The sequence below is a fragment of the Cardiocondyla obscurior genome, linkage group LG08, assembly GCF_019399895.1.
Source record: "Cardiocondyla obscurior isolate alpha-2009 linkage group LG08, Cobs3.1, whole genome shotgun sequence".
NCBI lineage: Eukaryota > Metazoa > Arthropoda > Insecta > Hymenoptera > Formicidae > Cardiocondyla > Cardiocondyla obscurior.
Genome location: NC_091871.1, coordinates 6,995,877 through 7,021,929, shown reverse-complemented (window position 1 = coordinate 7,021,929; position 26,053 = coordinate 6,995,877). Strand labels below are relative to the sequence as shown.

General features: G+C 44.8%; 1 protein-coding gene across 1 annotated transcript; it reads right to left on the bottom strand.

The window, feature by feature from the left end:
• Positions 1-329: 329 nt before the first annotated feature.
• LOC139105029 (zinc finger protein Gfi-1b) lies at positions 330-22,584 on the bottom strand. The gene is made up of 5 exons (XM_070660871.1): positions 21,719-22,584; positions 18,591-18,689; positions 13,630-14,285; positions 13,096-13,372; positions 330-1,051 (listed from the first exon to the last, which is right to left on the bottom strand). The coding sequence occupies exons 1-5, from the start codon at positions 21,915-21,917 to the stop codon at positions 795-797; spliced, it is 1,488 nt and encodes a 495-aa protein (XP_070516972.1). The 5' UTR covers positions 21,918-22,584; the 3' UTR covers positions 330-794.
• Positions 22,585-26,053: the final 3,469 nt, after the last annotated feature.

Below are 26,053 nucleotides of genomic sequence, written 5' to 3'. Positions count from 1 at the left end.
TCGAGGTTTCGGAAAATGTTCGTGGATCGTGTGTAAATCGATCGACGCACGGGAAACAAATGACCGAATAAATATCAACCTGCGGAGCTTTCCTCGCATTAGCGTCAAAGAATCAATGAAAGTCTCGCGATAAAAAAATATTACAGCACCCCGCTTTTCCGGCAAATTCTACTCCGTCCCAGGAGTTCACCCTCGAATTGCACTGCTCCGGTTACTTTCGCATTCACTGCGAATCCGAATTTACATGAAACTTTGTATTCAATATAATCGGTAGGACGGATATTAACATTTTTGCCTTTGATAATTTTTTTTTTAAATAATACACGTTATTATTTTTTTTTTTTTTACTTTAAATTTAATTTAAATTCATTATTGAAATTCTCTTTGCAATATTATAAATTGGAGTTACAAATAGAGTTTATATTATACGTTTTCAAAGCAACGTTAATTTTCCCTTTTTTTTTTTTAATTAAAAAGCGTTATTGAGACTGGAAAAAAATTAGACAAAGTGCAAAAAGTTAATATCTCAACCTGCAATTCGCCAATACGCGATCCGTATTCGCTCGCGACTCCGTTCGCGACTCCGTTCGCGAAATTAATTTATCGCTCCAGTCTCCGCCATCATCGGCGATCGTGGAGATTGTCATTAATCATTTCTCACAGTTACGTCCTCCGTTCGGTCGGGCCGCCTGAAAATAGTTGCTAATTGCGACGATATCCAATCCCCGGCGGTCTTTAATCAGCGTTCCGTATCAATCTGGCGCCAGATTGCCAATGGTTTTCCCATCGCGGTCTCACTGCATCATCGGCGGGTTTCCACTCGGTAGAGAATTCTGTCCGGGGATCGTGCCGATCGGCGAACGGTGCGACGTGTTCAGATCGGCATGCTGGGTCTCGCGATGCCTTCTCAGATCGACCTTGCGCTGGAAAGCTCGGCCGCAGAGCTCGCATGCGAACGGCTTGAAGCCCGTGTGCTTCCTTGAGTGCGTAATCAAATTGCTGCTCTGCGAGAACGCCTTACCGCACACTTGGCATTTATGAGGTTTTTCGCCTGCAACAGAAAAGAAAACGAAAAACGTGTTTAATACTATCGATTGATTAAGCTCTTAAATCGACCGACCCTCGAACGCGCTCATTAAAAATATTAAACGCTACTTAATTATAAATTTTTTTTAACTATATTTAATTGTTCTGCGTGGAAACCGAAAGTTGAGAAAAGCACGTCGGAAAGTTCGTACCTTAAAAATTCATCTCGCAGGTTTTTTTTTTTTTTTTTTTTTTAGTCAAACGGTGAAAACGCTTGATACTTTTCTGGGGAGGCTTCTTTTATTTACGAACGCAGCGTGTTCGAATCGTCGTTCCGGACTATTTATACTGACAGTTTCATCGCCGAGTACAATGAACTTGAGAAGAGAATCGGAAAACTCGAGCGGCGCAATCCAGCTTCCCTCTTCCGCCTGTCGCATTCCGGCGAGCATGCACGTTAATTCCGAAGTACCGAAGTGCCGCCGGCTATACTACCGCTCGGTCAAGACTCTCTAAGACGAGGAAAATCATGGGAGAGGACAGGAGAAGGGCCAGGGGGGGTAGGGTACGGGAGAAGGCTAGCCACCTCGCGGGGTGTAGGTGGCATCAGCGATGCGGGGCACGCCCGGTTAAGATTTCCTCCCAAGCGAGAATCTCAGCCACCCCGGCGGCGAGAAGAGGCAGAGAGAGAGACGGACCGACAGGAGAGCGAATAGTGGAAAGGGGTGTCTATGTGCGTCGCTGTAGGGGCTCGTTGTCTAAGGGGCGAGGAGAGAACCCCGGCTCGAAGGGTCGCCGCTCGTTTCTCTCATCCTGGCCGCGAGCTCTGATTGGCGGCCGGGGGCGGCTCCAGCCCACGTGTTACCATGACTACCGGCGGGATAACCCGGCTGCTGCTGACTGAGGGTGAATAGAGAAAACGGCTGCCTAGGGGTGGCGGTGGCGGCACGGCGATGCGAACTACGCCGCTGGTGGGCAACGGAGGGCCCGTTAATGGACTCCCCCGTGCGTCCATACGTCTGGCCGAGCAACCGGTACACACGTACCTACACGCTCTCGCCCTCTCGGCATCGGCACGGCCACGGGTGCCGAGGGTGGATCCATAAACAACTCGTTAGCCGAGCCTTCAATCTCGCCCCCGTCGATACGGCGAGGCCGTCGATCGCTCTCGCGATTATACCCGGGCCGCGATCTTGATTTCCGAGGAAAAGTATCGGGCCGACGGCCTCCCAGGGATTTCTCGAGTACCGGACCCGATGACCCATATTTAGAGGAAGCGCGGCGTCTATCCCCGAAATTTGACGCGAGCCGCCGCGAGCGAGCGATCGATCCTAGGAGTTTAATTTGGGATGCGCATATTAGCTACCCCGCTCGAAGCGTTACCTCACAGCTTGATACTTGACAACTCTGACGTCTGTACCTCGCTCGTAATTACGGAATTATCTCGCTCCGAGTTCGGTATACTCTAGTAACACCGCCCGATAAACTTATTTTTACTTTTTCTAAAATAAGCGGCTTCTAGAGCTTTCATCTTAGATATTGATGTGAGATGTAAAAAATCTATACGGCATACGGTGCATATTTATTAAACGGTACATCGTCAGGCAATCGAGGCTTGCGATTTTAACCCACGCGGTAGAGGCACTACTTTTCCATCTTATCAACGTTTAGATATCACGCGCGCGGGGCTCAGGCGGTAATTTTATGCGAACATCGGTCGCATACTTGCGCCGCTCTTTGGATCAGGATTCACGCGCGGATTCGGAGTTAAGGACGCGCTTTTGCGGAGGGTGTTCCGTAGGAATCCGGCGAGTCTGCCGCTCGATGAAATTCCTCGGAGTTCTACGTGAACCTGAGAGGGTGGGACGAAACGGATAGAATTTTCGCGGAGTTAAGCACCGATGGAAGCCGGAACCGACGGGGAGGAGAGGGAGGGGTGGCGGTGCAGGGCGGCTGTTTGAAATTTATGAGCTCGTAAAATCAAGAACCGTCCGAGCGCTCGCACCGAGGTTGCCCGTTTCGCGTCTATATCGCAACGACTCCGCCATGGTTACGGAATATCGTTCCTGCTCGGCGAACGGTTATTCGAAAAATCCGTAGCTCCTTCCGCGCAAACCTTTCTTATTTCATTGACTGGGAACCGAAAGGTTTAGAAATTCTTCATTTATATCCGCGCATACAAAATATAACTTGAAATATATCTGAAGTTAATATGATTTTATATATATTTTTTAATTTCTGTCTTTATAAAAAGATATTGATTTTAAACGTGTCAAAGATTTCGTCGGAAGTTTCGCTAAATATAAAAAAATGGTATATTCACGAAGTAATTTCTTGCGTTATTTATTGTACACTCGTACAATTACATTAATTTTTTTTTTTTTTTTTTTTGCTGCGTCACGTTTTTCGTGTAGTATATTTTATGCAATTTTGTATCTAGAGATAATGTGACTTTTTATTTCCACGCGTTATTCACGTAACTAGTGCGAGCAGCGGCATTTTTTAATGGCAGAGGATATTAAATTCAGCGCTCACATGCGGGAGAAAGAGAAAGAGAGAGAGAGGATGGCACTTTAAAATATCATTTTCTTGAGAAAACGAAGGATTAAGGAGACGGGAGCGAGAAGAAAGAGAAGGGGAGAATAATGTGTGGAAATGGAACGTCGGGTCTACTGGGATTCTCGTTTCTCGGAAACAAAGTAAAGAAGAGAAAGACAGGGCAGAAAGAAAAGGAGCCGCCGGAAATTTACGCGCTCATAAAAATCAAGAGCCGTCGGAGCTCTCTTGGATCCGTCGGGTTTATTTCTCCGGCGGAATTGTCTGTGTCAAAATAACCGCGTTAATAAATTCGTTGAAGGCAACGAGTTATCAGGACAATGCGTTATCCGCGTTGCAATACCGAACGCCTGCGGTACTTTCTCGAGCGCGTTGACTTAATCGAGTCCGATCTGTTTCCGGGCGAAAAAAAAATTTATCAGGCTCTATGTAATTCGTTTGCGTTATTATTTTCTGCGGATATCAATATTCCCTTGCAAGGGCAAGACAATGCAGCCGAAGAACGTGACCGGAACGGTGATCGATGATCAATAATATTCCGAGTATGAATAGAAAATTCCAACTGTGGGCGAAAGAATTTTCGGAAGGTGGAAAATAAAGAGTACGGGATGTGGCGCACACAGAACGTACGAGGTCTTATATATTCGCGAAGGAAATATTAAAACGCCGCTTAATTCTTTAAATAGCTTGGGAAATTCGTCAGTCTTAGTACCTTCGTAATCAATTTCGGGACACAAAATTCCTTCATAAAATTCCCCGCGATTTTTTAAATTTTATTTTTTTCGCAAACAAGAGAAGAAAAGAAAAGATAAGATATGACACTCATTTAAATCGCAGGATTAAGTAATGCGATTAAATTCATTGCGTGAATTTCTTTTTCTTTTTTTTTTAAATGTACACTTTCAAATGTTAGAAAAAGTTTTGTTAATTATGACAGGGTAGCTACAATTTCCAGTACAAAATACAGCAACGACAGGGAACGAGTTATAGAACCGGATTCATTGAGATCGGAGAAATTGTAGGAAGGAAAATAAGGTGGAGAAAAGAAAAGCCGAATGTCTCTCGAAATTTACGTGCTCGTAAAAATCAAGCACCGTCGAAGCGCACCTTATCCGCCCTTATCCTTTACGCCGGAAGTACCGGGGTTTCGATCTAAATGCACCCGGGATGCATTCTGTGCCGCGGCATGCGCGCGTACACCTCTGCGGCTTCGAGAAGTGGCGAGATCAAAGATTTAACCGACGGCGGCAGTTGAGATTCGACGCTCGCGAATTTTTAACAGCGATGGAAACGGAGGAGGTTGGCCGTGGCTCTGAAGGAGATTCGAGGCTGAGAACCCCTGAGGTTTAAGACGCCATTACACCCCTCAGGGCTGTCGACCGGCGCCCCTAAAACTATATTAAACTCCTGGAAATCTTGTGCGCGAGAGGGTACTCCGTCTCCGCTAATTCTCCCGTCCCATCGCTCGTGCGAGCGCCGCAAATTCGAATGGTTCTTCGCACGTTCTCGCGAACGGGAAATCGAGCGTTTTAATCGACTTACTCGACAGAGGTGCCGTCGCATAATTTTATTTACTAAAGAACATCTCAATTTAGCAATTGAAATTTATAGTATTTTAACAAGAAGACGTTGTTGCATTAAATAAAAAATAATTGAGAGAAAGTGAGTTGAATGGGAGTTACAAAAAGCTAGCGGAAGGAACGAAAATTGAAGTAGACGAAAAATAAAAAAAAAATAAAATAAAAAAACAAGAAATAGGAAAAGAGCGAGCAAGGGGGAAGAGGCAGGAGGAAGATACTGGTATGTAGAGGTGAACTGGACGCTGGCCGAAGCATTGATTTCCTCTCGTCTTCCTCGACCACGTTCCGAGCCTCTTGGGGCGTCTCTGCCCTCTAACTGAAATCCTCGCGCAAGATGGGCGGAGGGTGGAATCGAAAAAGAGCGCCACATCTCATATTTCATATCGAGGACAGCATGGATTTTCTTCCGTATCTTCAAAGCTCGCGCAAGGATTACCCGAGGATATCAATCAGACCTTTGCTTCTGCAGCACGGTGTTCGTCTCGCCGACGGACCAGGGAGCAAAAAATATTGGAGAGATATGATTGGAGAACCAACGGAAATTACTGTATTTCTAATATTTCGTTAAAGCGTACGGTGCAACTTTTTGTTTAACGTCGCGTGGAAAAAAAAGCAGATCTACTCTTAAAATATTTAAATTCTTTGCATATTTAAAGTAAATGCAAAGAAAATAATTCAGAGAGCTTAAAAAAAAAAAAAAAGAAATTGAATATTTATTAATAAAAAAAACGAAAGTTATTAATAAAATGCGTACCCTTTTTCATAATTAAGTAAAAAATAAAAGAAGCGCACGGTCCGTCGTTTAATCGTTTTAAGAGAGAAACATAAAATATTGCTCCATTATTTCGATGTTGATTTTCCATCGCTTTAAATCGATGTAAGCGCAGTAATATAAACTTTTTTTTAAAGCCGTCCGGCGGAAAACGAGAAAACCCATTTTTTCGCGAGTTCCCAATACGTTGGGGATATTTTGTCGTCGCGAGTGAAGTGCAAAATAAAACACGTAAACACCAATACGTCCTTGTTCGCTGTATACGGTTGTACCGATTTACAAGCGGCCGTTACTAGTCTCCAATTTCGCACTGAGTCACGTTTGTGTTTACCAGTTTACGCCCACGTCAGCCATGATTTTACGCCCCATCCCGGCGAAACACGGGAATCCCTCAGCAGAAAGATAGGCGAAACGATCGATCGGAAAAAAGATGCCGATTACAACCAATCTCGACGCGTATCAATTTATAAATGAAACAATCTGTAGAAATACATCGCACGATGCATGATAATAGGTACGTAATCTTTCGAGATCATCAATTAAAGACAAACAAAGAATTTCGAGATTGCCGCGGCACTTAAATAAATATCTTACGTACATATATATTTTTTTTAATTGCAATGAGTTTTGTCGTTACATTTAATTAAATCATAAATCGACGAGTAGGCTCCGGTATTAAATGATAATGATTTTGACGGGGGATGATCGGGGAGCAGGAATCAAGGGAAGGAAGAAGGAAACATGATACCGAGGACTAAGTCCGTTAGCTTCTTAGTGCTCTCGGTATACCGCAGGGATCCGCGGTAATAATCCCGGACGATCATGGCGGATGTATGGCTATTAAATTATTAGCGCGTCGATCAACATTAGGAATCGTGACAAATCCGATCTATGCCATCCGCGCTGAGACTCCTCTTACCGCATCGCTCGTGCGCGCTTAATTGCCAATTGTGTTTCGAAATGGCTTCGTCTTTATCCTCGGCGCTCCTCTCCTTCGCCCGTGCGGTTATTAATAAATGACCCATTGATACGGAAGCAATTGTTTCAACTGCTATAAACTGATAGGTGATGTCAGAGGAAGTACCAGTTTAAGATTGCGAGAGGCGAGTTGAAAAAAAGCGAACGAATTTCGAGCCTCTTCGAGTAATTACGAGTTTTCTTTTTTCACCCACGAATATTTCTGGAACGTTTAATTTTAATTCGAATCCTACCGTCGAATATTCCCGCGGCGCGAAACCGCGAACGCCACTTTGACGCCAATGACGCGAGCAAATTCACATAACTCTGAAATACGGCGCGGCCGATGGTATCCGGGATAACATTAAAACAAATTGATTGCATCTGCTGCGCCCATTGCCGCAACCGGCTCGCGACAACGGCCCTCACAATAAATAACAATAACTAATGACCGAGTCTCCCTGATCGCCGGTGAACATCGGCCCCGTCCCTCCCCTCGTACACGGTACACGGCATATCAAACCCATCCCGGCTCGTATGCATGCGGCCTCAAGTGTCAGCGACGAGCCGAGAGAGAAAGAGAGAGCCGGGGGGGGCTTGCACAGACGCGCCGATGCTGCTGCGCGCCCCGGGTGCAGTTAATTTCAACCACCCGCGTACCGGGCGCCGGGGTTGTTCGAGTGGGTGGTTACGCGGATAGGCCGAGGAGTGAAAAAGGGGGTGGTGACGGTTCCGAGGGGGGCTAGAGTCGCGAGGGGAGGGTGGACGGCGTTAGAGCAGCGAGATATATACCGGACGAGAAAAGGGGGGTGAGGTGGAGCACGGAAGTGGCGAACGAGAGGCAGGACGGCAAGGCGAGGGCAAGGGGTGCCAGGGGCCGGGTGGTTGACGTGCTCCCGGCATGTCGATATCCCTGGAAATTTAATCATGCCGTTCCACTATGAACATCGCGCGCCGCGCCACTCGACGAGCGCTATATGGATGACGCCTCGGTCCCGTGGAACGTTATACCGGCGAATTTGCATGTTTAATGCGGTATCGGTTGCTTGCGCGCCCGTTCTCTCACCGGCGCGACATTAAATACACCGCCTCTCCGCCCGCCGACGTCAGCACCTCCGCCCGAGGGGCGCGCTTTTATCGTTTTCGATGACAGGGTCCCCCGTCGCTGGTAAATCTTACGTCGGTCTGTAGAAACGACCACTCCGCGAGTATGTCGCGACGAAAAATTATCGGACGTTATTACCGTTACTTCGCTAATCGAGTTTTATCCTAAGTATAATTAAAATATCGTAAATATATTCCGCCCGTTGATAAAGCTTATCTAATCCCTTTTGGTTTAATTAATTAACTTTTATACGTCTTTATTAGCGGGTTAATTTTTTTAATGCGCGCTTTTCCCTTCAAATCAAAAAAGGCTACCACGCCCAGCGACAAGAGGCCCGAAGCATTGCTCCGGGTAATAGTATCCAATTAACCCGCGCCCCAATCCGGAAGACGTTCTTTAGGAATCGCAAACAGCGATATAATCGCGCGATTAACACAACTGCAGGCTTTTATACGTCGGTCCTACGTGCCGTGTAAACATGCTTTTTACCGCGTGTGGTCCGGTGGACTGGGACGGTACGCCGGCGTCGCTAACGAGCCGTAAAGACGAAAGAGGGATGCGATGGGGGCCTCAGCTTCGGCCCCCATCGCGCAGGGAGGAGGGGGGAGCCGAGGGGTGGACGGTCCTCCGACCATGTCGCAAAGTTTAAACAGCTTAGAGGGATGTTGCGGCGGCACGATGCTTAGGGCGCCAAGTCAGCCGGAAACCTCTAATAGCCTCGTCTGATGTCTGCGCGGAAAGGAGACGGCGAAAGAGGGAGGGGCACGGGGGATGGGGGTCCACGGGGGTGCTCAACCGCAAAGGTGCCCGTGCAGGTTGTATCTCCGCGAGTATACGATAACCGCACCCCCGAGGCGAGGAAAACGCGTTCGACCAGGTATCGTACGTCGCAAACCGCAGCTGAATTCGTAACTCAAGGGGAGAGGGGAGGTGGGGGCGCGAGAACAGCACAGGGGTAATTATTAATCGCGCCGCAAATACGTCGTAACACACGCGCGTTAAAAATACGCGGCTATTTTAATCCGGTCGGCAGCATTTTGCAAATGTTTCCTTTACACAATTTTGCGCAAATAATCACGATGTGTTCGGGAAAAGCAATAATTACATCGAAGCGAAGCATGGTATTCATTTAAGAGCTTCCGTAGACAGAGCCGGGTAAAATTATGTCGAAAGGCGGCCGTGATAAAATCACGAAATTTGAAAAGTCATCCGTGCTTTGAGAATCAAATGTAGATTTAATTTTTTCAAGCGACTTCGATCATCAGTCAAAAACTGGCAATCGCTAATGAATTTGTAAAAATTAGGAGAACTTTAATTTTTTTTTTTTTTTAGGTATAACTAAGTACAGTATAGCTAGTGGATGGCCTCGACGATTTTAATTAATCGTCCCGGTTATTGCGAGTACTCTAACGGATATCGTATTACCAAGTCTTTTATGAGGCTTTAATTTCCTCCGCGATAACGCATATCATTTGATGCTTATGACGCACGTTAAACGTGTGTAAATTTCTTTGAAAGCATGAAACGATAAATAAATTACGTTATTCATTAAATTTATACTTAAAAAGAGGAAGACAAATTTTTTTTTTTTTTTTCTTATTTTATTACAGAACGAAGTATGTATGTCTGTCGTAATTATCTGAGAATAATTGATTACGCGAAAGTTTAAGTGAATAATGCAAAATTAAAGCAATGGTATTGACGGGAATTGATTCTCAAAATAAAATCGCTTATTTGCGACAGACGTCTCAAAAATTGTCGCTGGACATTCGGCCGAAATAAAAACATTCAATGAAAAGATCAAAAAGTACACAGAATGCACTCTTTTTTTCTCTTTGCTTCGGCCCATCGACTTTACTTTATACTAACAGTAGACAGGTTGTGTTTATTGTGAAAACAAGGTACGATCACGCGTGTGTAGATAAGACCACATCCACGCTGCGAGTTGATCATCCTGATGACAGGGGGGTCGATGATTTCGATAATGTTCTTCCGCAGTCACGCGCCGATATCGAATCGGCAACTATTAATGTTACGTTTGCAAAATGACGACTAATACAATTCCAAAAAAAAATAAAATAAAATAAATTTTAAATTATTCAATAAATAAATTAAATTAACATTAATTGCTATTATTATCCGCGGTGAAACAAAATTAATTTAAAATTATTTTAGAAGACCGCCTATTATTTAAAAAATTTCATTCATTATTAAATTCAATAATTGAGGGTCGATCCTAATGTACTTCGCGAACGATTGCGACTCGCCGTGCGCATCAAGCCGGACAACCCGCAGCTGATGCTATCAAAACTCACGACCTGCAAAGCCACCCCGCGACGCTCTGAAAATATTCGCCGCCCCTCGCAAAGACATTCAGCCAGTGTTTTCTCATCGGAGAGAGAGACTCGTGGCCACTTGCCAGTCTGTCACTTCGCTCGTCAACCCCTTGCAGCGACCGTGCACTTGACTCGTCGCAGCCCCCCCGTCGCGTCCCATTGCCGCTGCTCTCCCCGAAAACGTTCGCCTAACTGCGAAGGTAACGCGAAGTAACGCTCCGGCCCCTCGTAGCCTATTCCAGGTTGCCGGCTCGCGCACGAACAATATTTGCAGAGCTCTTATTCTCAACCCCCGTGAGCAGCGGCGCTTCGACCCCCCTCCTCCCCCCCCTCGCTCGTCCTCGCCACCCGTTTCTCTTTCCACCCCTCGTGTGCACCAGCAACCACCTACCTACCTACCTAATAATGATTTTACGTTACGCCACGCCGTTCCCCGGGGAATCCGACGGTGCCGCACCCTTATTGCACATGGCCCGTGCTGGGTACATGGGGTACGTAGGCGGCCGAAGGGGGGTTGGAAAGAGAAAGAGGGCTGATTATCATTAGCAGCGGAGTCCCAGAACACCCTCGTTGCTGCCTGACGCACGTACGCACGCAGCCGACGCGGCGCGCCGCTTCGAGGTCGTGGGAGCAACGAGATTTGCTCGTGCGTGTGATAAAAAAAAGAAGAAGAGAGATGAAGAGATCGCATCCGAGCGATAACCGTACTCCAATCTGCCTAGTAAGCGCGTGCAGTCAATAAAAAAAAAATAAATAAATAAATAAAGAAAAAAAAATGAAATAAAATAAAACGAAAAAATGACGAAACAGATTAAACCTGGATTTATATTAAATAAACTTTAATGAATATAATAAAATAACGAAAATTTTCGAAAAATTAAATGCCAAATGCGAGGTAGATATAATTAAAGCAAAATAACGAAATAATCGGTCCTAAAGTTTCAAATCACGTAAAACGGTAACAAAGGTATTTTTATTGAAAATAAAAAATGCGAAACAACCTTACGGCCGAAGAAAGAGCTGTCCCTCGAGAGCGAAAGATTCCTACGGAAAAAAAAGGGACTCGGACTCGTCCTCGTTTCACAGCGCAATTGCCGCGACCGTGAGCGTCATTGGCCGACGCTCTCACGGCACCTCTGAATTTTTCATTCCTTTGAATAATGAATTAAATGTTTCATGGCGACCCCTCCTCGTGGAACGCAACGACGCGTATGGGTGGACACAACTTCGCGCGAGGATGGTCCCGCAGGTTGTTGGAAAAGTCTTCGGAAGTGACCGTCGCTTTGTATCTCGTCGCGTCGAGTCCTTTGGCCGTTTCGGAGGGGCGGAGGGCATTGGAATGACGGCAGGATGGAGTAGGGAGCGTGGGGGAGGACAAGGTGATAATTTGATAAGACATCGGGAGGGGTTGCCATGGAGACGATACAAAACCCAGAGCCTCAACTGAGGCTGGAGCCCTCCAACAGGCGGCCTTCTCTTCTCCGTCGCTCTCTTTGTCTTTCCCGTTCTCTTTCCATCCCGAGGAACCCTGCTCCTTCAAGACCTCCGTTCCATCAACCGGGAGACACCGAAGTGTCAAGTGTCCTGCCGCCACCGCCGCTCTGCGACTCCCTCAACTTTTTTTTGCGCCGGCCTCCCTAGTCGCACGTAAGACTTCGTCCGACATTGATGCGTGTGTCGAAGATAAACACGCATTACGAAGATACAAGAAGGGACAAAGACTGCTACGAGGATTGTACCTATCACTGATAATAATCTAAGATTGATTTCCGCGGACAAATAACATTTTAAGATTATCTCTTTTTCTTTTTTTTTTTTTTTTTTTCTTGACGCTATATAAATTTAATTTTAATTTTTAAATAATAAAAATCGTATAAAATATAAATTGCCGCGATAAGAAAATTGAACAGATCGCACGATTTTGGCTGTTATTTTTTTTTTTTACGGAATATTTATCCATCAATATCTGTAGGCGGAAATATCAGCTTCGTAAAATAAGATTACTCGCTTGTGTGTCTTGCACAGACTCCACGTTGCGTCACGAAGTTCCATTCCAAGATTAGGGAGGCCATGATACCACCCCAAATCGTGGGAGCAAGGAACGTGAACGTTAAATACAGAAGAGACGGGAGGAGGGGAGGGGGGGGGACCCCCAAAAGAGACATTACGATTATTACCGAGCGAAACTCGCAATGTGGGACTCGGCATCCCTAAAATGCATTGGCCACATGTGCTATATTCAACTGGATCCTCTCACAAGGACTCGGTCCAGACGGTTGGCTGCATTATTTATCGCACGAACTTGCCGGACTAATTGATCCTTTACGTCCCCTCGATAACGATACCCATCGGAATCACGTGCGCGATTTTCGTACAACATCCGCAAAAGTTAGCGAGCTGTCCAAGGATGCGATAATTGCGTTCCGAGCGAATTCAATCCGAATGATTTTAGCATTTCCGTTTGATTAGGCAAAGCGGTATGAGAACATCGGAGGACAGAAAATGTATAATTTACATTCTTATTCGTACGCGAATTTCGAGTAACGAAAATTAGTATTTTTAATAGAAATTCTCTTTTATATTTACGTTAAAACCGTGTAAGTTAAAAATAATTTAATTAATAATTTAAAAAAAAAAAACGGCAGTAAAACAATTTAATTAATTTGCAAATTTTTACGAAAAAATGAAAGAAAAATAAAAATTAAATGAGAGGCCGAGTCTTCTCGATTTTATTTTAAAAAAGGAAGTTTAAAAATTACTTACCGGTGTGTATGTAAGTGTGCTTCTTCATGTCGCTCTTCTGGTGGAACCGCTTGCCGCAGAATTGGCAAGGATACGGTCTCGTGTCCGAGTGGATTAAGAGATGAGTGCTGAGCGTGCTAGATCTTTTGAAGGCTTTACCGCATTGCTTGCACTCGAACACCTTCTCTGCGGAGTGCACAGCCCTGTGTTGCGTGAGACTGATTTCGTGGCCGAAGGTTTTGTTGCACAATTCGCAGGCGAACGGCCGTTTGCCATTGTGCGACCGCCTCGCGTGAACCTACATCAATCAATATCGCGACTAATTAAAGATAATTCTCTCAACAATATAATTAAAAAATAAATTCAACATGGTACGAAGTTATGTTTTGCGGAACGCGGATGTAAAAGTAAGAGACTTTTAGAGCGACGCGCAAATTACCGCGACGATGAAGTCGTCAGACCGTACGCGAACGAGAACGTCAGCGCCGGCGGCAAATCAGAAATGAATCAAAACGACTAAGTCCGGGGGGAAAAAAAAATTGCACGCATATGTACCTCGAGCCCATGCGGCGTGCTGAACATCTTGTCGCACTTGACGCAGCTGTAGACGTCGCCGAGCGGATGAGGATGGTGCAGCCCGTGGGCCGTGTGGGCCGAGTGCAGGCCCGGGTGAGCCGGATGAACGCCGCGCAGCAAGGGGTGCAGGTGCGGCGGCAGAAGATGGTGCGGCAGCAGCTGGGGATGCAGGTACGAGAGAGGGTGGTGCGGGTGGGGCGGCAGGAGGCCGCCCTGAAGGTGCAGCGGCGGGTACAGAATCGACGAGCCGGGCGGCGGCGGATGGGCGCCGATGGATTCACGATGCGGAGACGCGTTCTGCAAGTGGGCGGACGGCGGGTCCGGCCTGAGGAGCGCCGACACGCTGAAGCTGTCGCCGGACTTCTTCGGTGGGTGCGACACGGGTGACACCGCGACGCTGACCGGCGACGGCGACGGAGTCGACGACGACCGCGGAGGGCTCGAGGTGCCCTCGTGGTCGTCCTCGTCGCCGACCTCCTCGACGTCCACGTCGACCTCTTCCTCGCCGACGTCGACGTCCACCTCGGCATCCCGGCGCTCGGGCGGAGGAGAGTTCGGGCAGGGCGACTGAGACGGCGAGGGACTCCTCGTCGCCGGCGAGCCGACAAGGCGACCAACTCCGAAAGACAACCGTTCTATAACACAATCACATTCAATGACTTCGTATCGTATTATTTGCACGTAATTATTTAATTTGTTTTATATTAAATAAAGGCAGGATATTTTCTTTTATTTTATCTTATATGAATTTCGACCGCGCAGGAAGACAATCGGTGGTGAATTCACGGGGATTTTGCGTTGCTAGGCAAATAGACATTTCGTAATCGATAAACCAGAGTTTATACACGAGTCACGGGAGCAAGATGGTCAATGATTGGATGAACGGCAGCTACGTCACGTATGAGGTACGCGCGAGAGGACGGTAGGTGCAGAGGAATCCGAAAAAGGAAGGCCACGGATAAATACAGCTTCTTCTGACGGAAGGACCCGGCCGGAATGAGATTTGAGTCACGTACCGGGCCCTTTTTTTTTTTTTTTTCTTTCCACCGTGCTGGTGCGAGGGTGTTTAAGAGACGGACAGCCAGGGCACGGGAGGTCGTGACAGAGGGTTTCATGTTGCGCTAACGAGGTATCGCGAGGAGAGAACCGAATAGTGAGACGCCGAGAGCGAAAATGTACTTCCGCGACGTTCCGTGTTCTTAATGAAATCTCCTCGCACACCCTTTCAGGATATTTCATCCGAAGTGCCGTAAATCGCGATTAGCTCTCGCGCGGAGACGCGGAAAGAAGAATTAGCCTCGCGCGACAAGGCGGCGGAAAATATATACCGCTCCGGTTTTAATATTCTAATTACGCCTCCGCGTAACGTAATAGTTGCGGGATAGGCGAAAAATCTATTATTAATTATTAACGCAATTATCCGCTAGATAACGCGTCGCGTAATTACGGCTTTAACGTCCCGCGGCCGGTTAATATGTAAACGGGAAGGTTAAACTTTTATCATTATTAAAATATTGAATTAGTATGTTCGCGATGACAGTTGCAAATTACATCGGATCGCAGCTTCGGCGCCGCTTGTCAATCGGAATTTACTGCGCTCTCTGATTATCGAGCCGATGATTTCCGACGCAGCTTTGATTTCTATACATCGCGTCGTTTTATCTGCCGGCTGATGCAAAACGAAATATGATTCAATCGCGCGTTCCAATGTATTTGTTCGATTAAACATATTTAATTAAACATAACAGAATATATTTATTCCGTTATCATCATTTAGCGTGTTATTTTCGGAGAAATCTAGATTTGATTTTCGCGATACGATTAATGCGAAGACGGACAATTCATTTATTGTATTATTTTGGGTAATGATTTATGTCCTCCAGCTGCCGTTGGAAAATATTATTGCCCGCGTTAAATCAAACACTTATGGTTAATATAATTAATTAACGTTAATTAAATTTCAACGATCGCGCATAGATCGCAAAATTCTATGAACCTTTGTTCATTATACATTAATTTTTCTAAAATTAATAGAGGGAAAGGAAAGGAATTTCGCTTCGGAAAAATTTGAGTCTCGAATAGAGATGGGCACGAAATTGTTGAGACTTGACTCACGTCCTCAAACTGTGCCCTTCTCTAATAATCAGAACTCGCTTCGACCGCCGTGATTTACGGCGCCGGATGAATCGGGGAATCGGGCACGCGTCTCTCGCCGCGAAGGAAAGAAGGGTGGGCGTCGAAATCCATCTTGCAGCCCTCCTAGGTACCCGGCAATTTCGGCGCTGCGGACTTACTCATATTGCGCCTCTCGCACGCACCCGCTATATTATATTTATAATCCGTGCGCGCGACACGCGGTCACGTGCCGGGCGGTATGATGCACCGCGGTGTCGGCTAATCGCATTTAAAGCTCTCCGCGAGCCCCGTCGTTAGGGTCGATTATTATCGTGTCTCCTGGTGGCTTTGCAATCGAATCAAAATACGGCTCGAGTGGCCTAATGTAATGAGAAACGCGCCTCGCGCTTGCGGGGATCTGCCCGGGAGATAGATAGGTGCTTTATTGCACCGGTCAAGAGCACAAAGAAAAAAAAAAAAAAAAACGCGAGGGGTTAATGAAATTACCAATATCGCGCCCCCTTTTTTCTCCCCGCTTGATTCGACGTATTTGAGGCAACGCAGTGGAATTCGTGCATTTAATTACTCGCGTAGCAATTTGTTAAACAGGACTTATTCGGATCGTGTCGAAAGCTCGAATATTCCGTTGGATTTTAAGTGACGAGTTGGATCTCGCGTGAATAATTTTTGTACCGATATCGAATATAAATGTTTCGAGCCACGATTAAATTTAGGACGTTTTAAAATTAACGAAAAGCAAGGCGGCAGCTCGGACAGATGTGTCCCGCGGTGTGATAGGAAGAAGCGCTTACGCAAATGCTACGTCTGGGTCGGCCGGAATGTGCTAAAAACTAACGATGCGAACCACAATGAGGGAAAAAAACGGTCGACAACCGTCCGACAGATGGGTTTAGCTTCTGGTCCGGGTTCAATGTAAGCTCCGCGAACTTAAACGTGTTTACGCACATGCAACTGACGCCGGGCATCGAGATGCACGTCACGTGGCCCGTAGTGCAGTTTCCAGCCTCCCTCCCGATACAGTGAATGAAACTTCTTGAATCGACTTTGAAGTCGTTTTTGCCGTACGACGGCTTCTGTCGCTGATGCGCGTTCGCCATGTTCGCGTAAAGTGCTCGGAGTCGCTTACGGGCCCGATATAGCCGGGACAAAGTTTCTAGAGTGTAAGCTCGCCGTGCAAGCTCGCTCGCGAACGATCCAAAGTAAGAACTTGTCAACTTGTTCATCAAATATTACGTCACTTTAGTTATTGCACCGAAAAAAAATATTAAAAAAAAAAAAAAAGAAAAAGAAAAAGCAATTCCACCTATTGCTACAAAACGAATTAGCGAATTAAATAAGTTTAAAAAAGAAGACACGATTATTACCGCGGCGATACGTCAAAAGACTTTTTTTTTTTTTTTTTAATTCGCATACGTTTATTAATAAAACGGATCATGATTAACTATTTTTAATTCAAATTAATTCGAATTAGAATCCTTTCTTCCGATTTTTATCGCGAGTAACCCTGATGTTGCTTTTTTTCCGTGTCGGGATTAACTTTAAGTAGCCACTGACGGCTGGATGAAAAATCCGTTTTTGAAAACCCACATCGTCCTGTCACTCGGCTCTATTGACGCCGTTTGCGCGACAAAGGTCACGCGTATTCCTTTCCATGAACTGACATCACGGAAAGGGTTTGAAGTATACGACGCTTCTAATAGCGGCAGATCGCTACGCAGTAAACGACTGACGGACGACAGAAGATTAAAGTTGGCCGTTAACTCGATCTAATTGTCCTCCCCCCTCCCTTCCCACCCGCCGGATTGGCCTTTCTTTATTAATCCACGTCCACCACAATTTTCAGTATCGTCATCCCCTTGTCACGAGACTTCTTATCGATTTCTCGATCGAGTCACTGATTAAAAATATTTCACGTATTAATCGCGTACAATAATAAATCAATACGTCGCAATTTTATTTCTCATACGTCTCTCTCGGAAACGGAGGCTTAAATTAAACCGGCGATTTTCCGCACGCGTCAAACGAAATTAGGCGATCCGCGGCATTTCCTACAACGAGAACAGCGCTAGAGATAGTCTAAATAAACAATTATGATATTGCTCAATGGCCACGTTTACGCGACGCAAATCTTGGACGCAGCGGCGACGTGAACGCGACGATAAAAAGTAACGCGGTTGATCTTATCACGTCCGAGAACGAGCGGGGCGGATGAACGGCCACGTGCACGCGCGCGGAAGAAGTAGGAAGCGGGTATGCGCGGACGTTTAACATGACGAGATGCGCGCTAATTCAGAGTAGGTACGAGGCACAAAAGGCGCCGACGGGACCGAATCCCAGCGCCCGCGCCTCTAATCCGCTCCAATTGGGAGCCGGCAGGAGATAGAAAGGCCCATGTCCGTGCGTGGTATGACGCGTGCTATCATTTATCCCAATCGCCGGCGACGAGCCGGCCGTGCTTAACGATCGGCAAATAAAAAACCTGCCGTCATCCGGGCTGAAGAGGAAGCCGTCATCACGACGGGGCGAAAGGTCGGCGCTACACCCGCGCGTCTACACCTTTCGAACGAGAAGAAGTAGCGAAGGGACAATTGTACTTCTAAAAGGCCGCGAGGACTATTTCGAGCGCTTGGACGCAGTTAATAATAATTAAAAATGTCCCCGTGACATTTATGGTAAATTTCTGGTAGATAAGAATAAAAAAAAAAAAAAAAGAAAAAGAATATGTACTTAATAATACATGATTTAATATTTGATGTTTTTTTAATTTATCGACGAGGCGAATTGTTAACTTATCGTGCACATACCTGAATGGCTTTTTGGTAGAGGAGGCAGATTCGTAACTTCCGTGGCGGTCCCGAAAGGCGCCCACAGTCTCGGGAACATCAAACGAACGTTGCATCCTCCTGAAGAAAATAATACCCCGATGTTAAAAATTATTATGGAAATTTTGTTTCGTTTTGTATTAAAATATTTAACAATTTTTTAATATTTAACATAATTGAACACGTCACGTTCGTGTTATATTCGATCGATTGTTAAAAAGCGGCGTTCGCGAAGCCCGAAAAAAAAACGGTAATACAAACGGCAAAGCGATCGGGCATTTTTCTCGATCGTTTATGCATAGTTACTCCGCCAACCACCACGCTGCAATGACATCTCAAGTCCTGACAAATTTAGTATTCCTAGTTCGTAGGAAAGATCAACCCCTCGACAAGAGCGTCTTTATTAGAAAGGAGGAGAAACCCTCCTCTATTTATCAACCTTGCCTCGGCCATTACTCGCTCTCTTTCTCCCCGAAACCTGCATTCCGAACCCCGAACGTCCGCCATCTATCCTAGGCTGGTTTCTTTGATCGCTCCAATGGAGGATCAAAGTTCAAAAAACTTCACGCCAACTCGCCGTCCCGATAATTAATCAAACGAGTGGAAATCTTGTCTTTCGCCTGACGTTGAACGGACTACTAAGATTGCATTTGAAAAGTAATTAAAAATAAAAAAAAAAAGAAAGCAACCTGCTTAATAATTTTTTTACAAATCGTCAATAATAAAAATTAATACGACTTAATTATAAATGATAAATGTAATATTATTTTATTGTACATTACACAAACTGCTCGGAGTCGTAATCTTAAGTTACAAATATAAATTGAAACGTACGAAAATATGTATTTTATTGCTCAACGATTAAAAGATTAACTTCCGATATCGCAGCAAAATAGAAACGAAAACAGTCTGGGATCAATGGAGAATTAATCGCGATTGTCAAGCTGCAGTTTGACCGACAAATCGTGCCGTTCGCGATAGTTTTCTCGTAAGCGCGATATAATATCAAATCCAAACTTTACGACGAGTATAATCCAGAGCCTATCTAATCGTTTTATTCAATCGAGTTAAATCAGATCCACCTTCTTCAAACCCGACGCTGTACTTCGTTATTCCACTCATGTCACTTGAAAAATATTTACAAACGAAAACTCGCCGACGATATACCTCTGCATTTCTGTCCGTCGAATAATTTTAATGACCGTCCATATCTATTAAAAAGCAACAACAAACGCGGCAGTAAATTTCTTATTATATCTGATATGATGCATCATTTCCGCAACTCTCGGTAATCGCTGTGACAATCAATCGATCGATAACGACGGTAACATCAGTCGTTTGGCTGTATCGGGAATCGACGAAAAAAAAAAGAAAGAAAAGAAAGAAAGAAAAAAAAAAGAAAAAGACGAGAGAAATCTGTAATCCGGGCAATATAGAAAACCGACTGGGATAATCTGAGATAGCGCGAGGAGATTAGACACTCCGCGCCGCAAAGGCTGTCTCATTCTCGCCAGGATTATCAGAAATAAATCATATTTTCCTATACACAGACGTACCGCGCGTCCGAGATAAGATGGTCCGGTGTAACAACAACGATATGCGTGTGCACACGATGCAGGTAACGCGTGTTTGTCAGCCAGCGAGAATCGCGGCAGATATCGGGGCCGTTTGCTCGCGCGAGTTCTTATCCTGCGTAGTCGCACGCACGTTTCGCGCTATCGGCCCGTCATAAATCTATAAACGGTAAGGCCAACGTGATTTCAAAAACAGCCGCGGCCGTTCCGAGCTCAAAGAAATCAGAGGACCGGAACTGAGAAAACTATTCCCGACAGAGGGTTGGATCGCGAGAATATTTCTTTTAACGACGAAAGAAAAAGGTGGACGCTGAGTAAAAATATACGTCGGATAATTGAACTCTTAAAAAAAAAAGAAAAAAAAAAGAAAAGTCAGTATGCAAGAGAACGACTGAGACACTTTAATGAGCAGTCCAAACACGTTTACACAGATTTATATTTCTTTTTTTTTTTGTTTGAGAAATAAAGTTTTATACTTCTTCTAAGATTAATACTTAAAAAAAAAATAAGAATTTAAATGCTTTAGACAACATAATTTTTTTTTCTATTTTTATCGCAAAGAACTAAATTCTGTAACAAATTAAGTAAACATATTGTACTTATGCTTAAGCCTTTTTTTTTTACAATTTTAATCATTTTGCCAAATAAAGACTTCGAATGTCTTAACAAGCGCGAACGGTAGAAGAACAGCAGTCAACCCCTCGATGAGCTGCCTATCACCTGGCAATTATCGCTTAAATCGCTTAGCTCAACGCTTGTAGCTCGATATTATTGCGTTTAGCCTGTTACTGCGATTAGTGGCGGGGTATTAGTATAGGCAGCCGTCTAATGCCAACCATCCCCTCTCACCTGTTGAGCAGATCGTTGTGCACGATGACGGCCCCTACGCACCTGCAGGCGAGTGTGCGTGTTCGTGCGTGAGCTTATCCCGCCGTCCCGCTCGCTCCGGAGCCGCGATTCTCGCGCGTACGCGTGCCCCCGCGAGCTCAGGTGTCAGGCGCGAGGCTGCAAGGGCCGCCGCGCAAATGTCACGTTGCAGAGGTAATAAGCAGGTAATAGATTGGATGATGACAGGCGAGAGATGGACACGGGGCGAGGCTCGGGAGCGACGCTACGTCAGCAAATGGCTGGAAATGTCAAAGGCTCGGGGACGCGATGTTTCGGTTAATTATCTGGAGTACGTGGGTTTTCTCCAATGAACAATGTGTCGACGCGCGTTTAGGATCTTGATTGATTTAGCTTTAATAATTGATGGAATATTGAGCTTTCGCGATATCGCGATATATCGTCGATAAGCGTACGAAAATATAATTAATAAAAGATAGATATTTAATATAAAAGTTTAAAAAAAATTTGTAAAAGTATTATATATTTTTATGCGTCTGAAAAATTTACATAAATGGTCAGAAACTTTTAGTTTTTTTTTTTCTTTTTTTTTGGTTATTTATTTTAAAAGTATTTTTATATATTTAAATATATTATGTATTTTTCTATTATTTGTATTAAAATTTAATTATACAACGCGATAAATTTTACCTTCATCGATGGGGATCTGCGGGTTTTCCTGCAGATTCTCGTTATTGTTAGTTTCCGGCGGTAGTTGTTGATGCACGAGCGACGTAGCCGACTGCTTAGGCTTTACAACTCGGAACGCCGACGCTTCGGCAACCCCTCGTCTTGAAAAGTCTAGCGGACCCACCCCGACAGGCGAGTGCTGCTGCTGAACTTCCATCATCCTGAACCTCGAATCCGTTCACCAGTGTCTTACAACGTTCTCAACGCGTCACTACACACGACGTTTGCATCTCCTCTTCCAACACGTTATAGCAGTCTTTACGTTTCTTCAACGATAAATGCACAATTTTTTCTAATTTAATTTTTAATAAAATTATCCAAAAAAAAGTCCGTCGAAGCTTCTATCAGAGACGTCTTCAGGAAGTCTTCTAACCTTCGGCGACTCGTATCTTTAGAAACAGCAATTAAGACTGTTCGAATAATTTTTTTTAAGGTAAGCGATGGCTTTTTTCGGCGACGCGACTCCAAGAACGTTTGACGAAATTTCTTCTCAGGAATATCTGTTCGCGAACTTCGTCCTTTCGAGTGATGTAACGAGATGTAACATCTCGTAATAGCGCACGAGCACTAAAGATTCCCTCGCCGGGCACAGTCGAGTCACTCGTTTGCTGGTGTAAATTCGTCAACACCTGGACAGACCTCCGCAGGGTAGCTTCCGCCCGTTTCGAGGTAATGAATGCGTGTCGCGCAGTGGACAGAGCTTCCGGTAGTCGATGACACTGATTTCCGTGCAGTCCATCGGACAGGACAGATCGGAAACGGCGGAGCAACCGGCTCAAGCCCGGGGATGTGAGAGACGTTAGCTGTTAGAGCGGGTGCCTCGACGCCGACTGCTGTTAACGGGTCTGATAGTGGAGGGACTCCCATGCGATGACGGCCACCGAGAGCGGCGGACGCGGAGAGGAAGAGAGACGGAGAGAATCACATGAACGGCGCACACATATCCGGCTCTCGACGGGAGAGGGAAAACACCCATATAGAACTCTCGTTGCACACCGAGATCTTGGTCCTCGGTTCCGCCTCCCGGGCACGCCTTCTCGGTTCCACTCCACCCACACACACACCGGGTTATTTCCTGGTGTACGTGGCGGTGCATGCACGAACCAACACGTGGACAATCGCGGATCCATGAAAAGGAGAGGGGCCAGCGACACCACCGAACGCTACCGGGCGTCATTGCTTCGGTACCGCATGCGGGGTTGCTGATGGGATTTCGCACTCGTGTGTGTACGCGCGCGCGCGTGTGTGTGCTGTTCTTTCGGTACGTGCGCGCGGAGGGTTCGCACGTTTGTGGGTCTGAACTGCACCGGCCACCGAATGCGAGATACACGCGCCGCGCTCTCTCACCTCCGGGTTGCAGCATTATGTGGAACCACTCGGCCACCCTGATTCTACTCTTGACTCCACTGATTGATATTTGCGCGCTGGCCCCCCCCGCACATTTGAGCGTACATGCACGTACGCCGCACGGAGCTCGTCCTTCAACACCCATCACGGCGCCGGATGGTGCCGGGTGCTGCAGGAGGCGAGCTTGGAAAATTTAGGCAACGAGGCCGGAGGTGAAAGAGGGCTCCGCGTTTTTATGGCCGCGAGGGTAATCTTCGATCTTTCTTAAAAGATAAGACTCCGAAGATTTTCAGATGAAATCTTCGTGGCTGGTTGAGAGGATTTTAGATCACGTCCACCGTTTTTTTTTTAGGGGATTGTATACTCGGATGAAGTTTATTCGAGAAAATAAGTCCGAGGGAAATAATTTTTCTGATTATCCCTCGAATATTTAGGAAATTAATTAATTCTAGATGATATATTTACGATGCAATTCAAACTAATAATATTCGTAAAAAGATTACAGGTAATTTAATTAATATAACATATAAATTGATATTTTCAAACGTTTTAAATTCAACCGAGATCAACTTCACTAAAAAAAATTAGTTATAATAAAATAAGTTTAAATAACTTTTTTTTTACTTGCTATAATCTTCTTGTTATATTAATTAAATCACTTAAATTACAAAATCTCTAATTACACAAATTCCAAACGACTTAATAATCCTACAAACGACAACAGATTGCACGGATTAAAAATCGTGTGTTTGGAAATTTAAAAGGATATTCGATTTAAGAATGTCTCGCCCCAGATTTTTTTTTTTTCCTGTTAGCTCGGAGAAGAATTTACTTTAATCTTGGCTTTCATAAAATCGAACGCGCTCGTATACCCGATAGGAACGTTGAAAATCTTTTATGATACGTACTGAAGGGATAAATCCAGCACGATATTGGACGGTAATAAAGTTTATCAAGCATCAAACAGTTTTAACAGCTTAATCGCTTGCCGAAACGACGATGGTGTTTTCCTAACTGCGCGACTTCCCGGTAATGCGGAAATTTTTCGGTGCAACGACATTTCGCACATTTCGATAAGCCGCGCCGTGTGCAATAGTCTTAACTTTTCGTCGCCGAAATACACGCGTCACTATATCTGCCATCTGTCTACGTTTAATCGCGGATAAGAAGTACACGTGTAGTCGTAAAAAAATCCCTTAGCTACGTTGATAATCAATGCATTAATTCATTGCATTTCTCTCGTCTGCGCTCGTTCCGATTCGATAAGAAGCGAGATTACGCGCTCGTTTTTTTTATATTTATCACGATAACGGCCGCGAAAAGTTGCGTAAAGATGTTTGCGCGAATAAATTTAGTGACCAAATTAATGCAGTGCTAAATATTTTTGTGCTAATTTTCTTTTTTTTTTCTTTTCTTTTTTTTTTTTAATTGTTAGAATAAATATTAAGATCGCAAATGCAGTTCAGAAATATAGATGTTAATTTTGGAACAAATTGAATAAATGTTCGTAGATCTTTTCCGAGTAGCTGCGGTGCATCCATAAATTAATATGATTCATGGCACAATTTAATTATCATGCTACATGCTCACCCGCCCATACAACATGGTATTGCGCTGAAACGAATCAAACGCGAAAATCAAATGCAACAGAATTTAACGAACATCATCTTGTTAAAGCTGCATTTTAAAGAACACCATGTGCACTCATTTCTGGATAATAACATATCGACAACGTATCTCAAAAATATAATAACGCTCTCTCTACGAGAACGATTTTTATAATAAATTCCACGAAAGTAAAAAAAAAAAAATAAAAATAAAATAAAAAACTTAAAAAAAAAATTAATATACGCCGACGTACAATTTATCGGATTAGGTTCGCGAAGGTAGCGCGACTTCTTTCTCCATTTTCGCGAGAACTTCCCCCGCCGGGTTGCGTGCAAGTATGAAAAACTCAACTAAGTTTCCGGAAAAGATGATATTCCGTATTCCTCGGCTTGGCAGATCATTCTCCGCGCGTACGCCGGGAAATCGAGACGCAGCGGTTTAACGTAGTTAAGTTTCGCGACCGAATGCGCTGGATATAGCCGCCTGTAACATCGGGAGTGTCGTCGTCATCGTCATCGTCGTCGGGGGCGTAAGTATCCACGAGCATGACGCGAGACGAGATGTTGGACGTCAGGAGAGACCGACAAACCGCATCAATCATACTCACTCACTCGCTCGCTCGCATCGTCGTACGTTCTCCCTGGAGCACCGACGGTGTCCCAGGGCCGCTCCATCTTCGGAAGAAAATTGCTTACTCTCATACCCGACGAATGCGGTTCGCCCGCGACGACGCGAGCGTGCGAAAAGCTGTACGACATTCCCGGCCTGCGAGAAAAAGAAACGAAAAAAGAGAAGAAAAAAAAAAGACGGTTGAGAGAAGCACGAAATTACGAGGTCATGAAGATAAAATCGACCGCGCGAAGATCATTTCGCGTGGCATCAAAAAAAAAATATTTTAATGACGAAACGATGAAGAATCATTGAATCGTTTGTTTTTTAAATAAGTTAATCGAATTTTGATAATTGTAATAGGGGGGAAAAAAAGAAGATTAAAATAAAATGCGCATTTTTAAAAATATTATATGTAAGGACTAATTCCAAAATAACGAGTTACACAATCAACTAAGTATATTGATTTTCCAAATAGCACCCTCGAAAAAAGATATACTTTTTGTTGGCTTTCGGTGCCTCGGTTTATAGCTTTACGGCCGGCGCCGACCCGAGTCCGTTGTACAAATTCGTTTCGTTCAAGTAAATATATATTGAACGTAACTTACGAACCGAAAGAGCCACATTGGCTCTATTCGTCGTAGCGAAAAAGCTAAAAAAAATAAACTCTAATTTTAACAAAAAAAAAAAAAAAACCCAGATATGCATATTCACTTTACATCATTACAAATT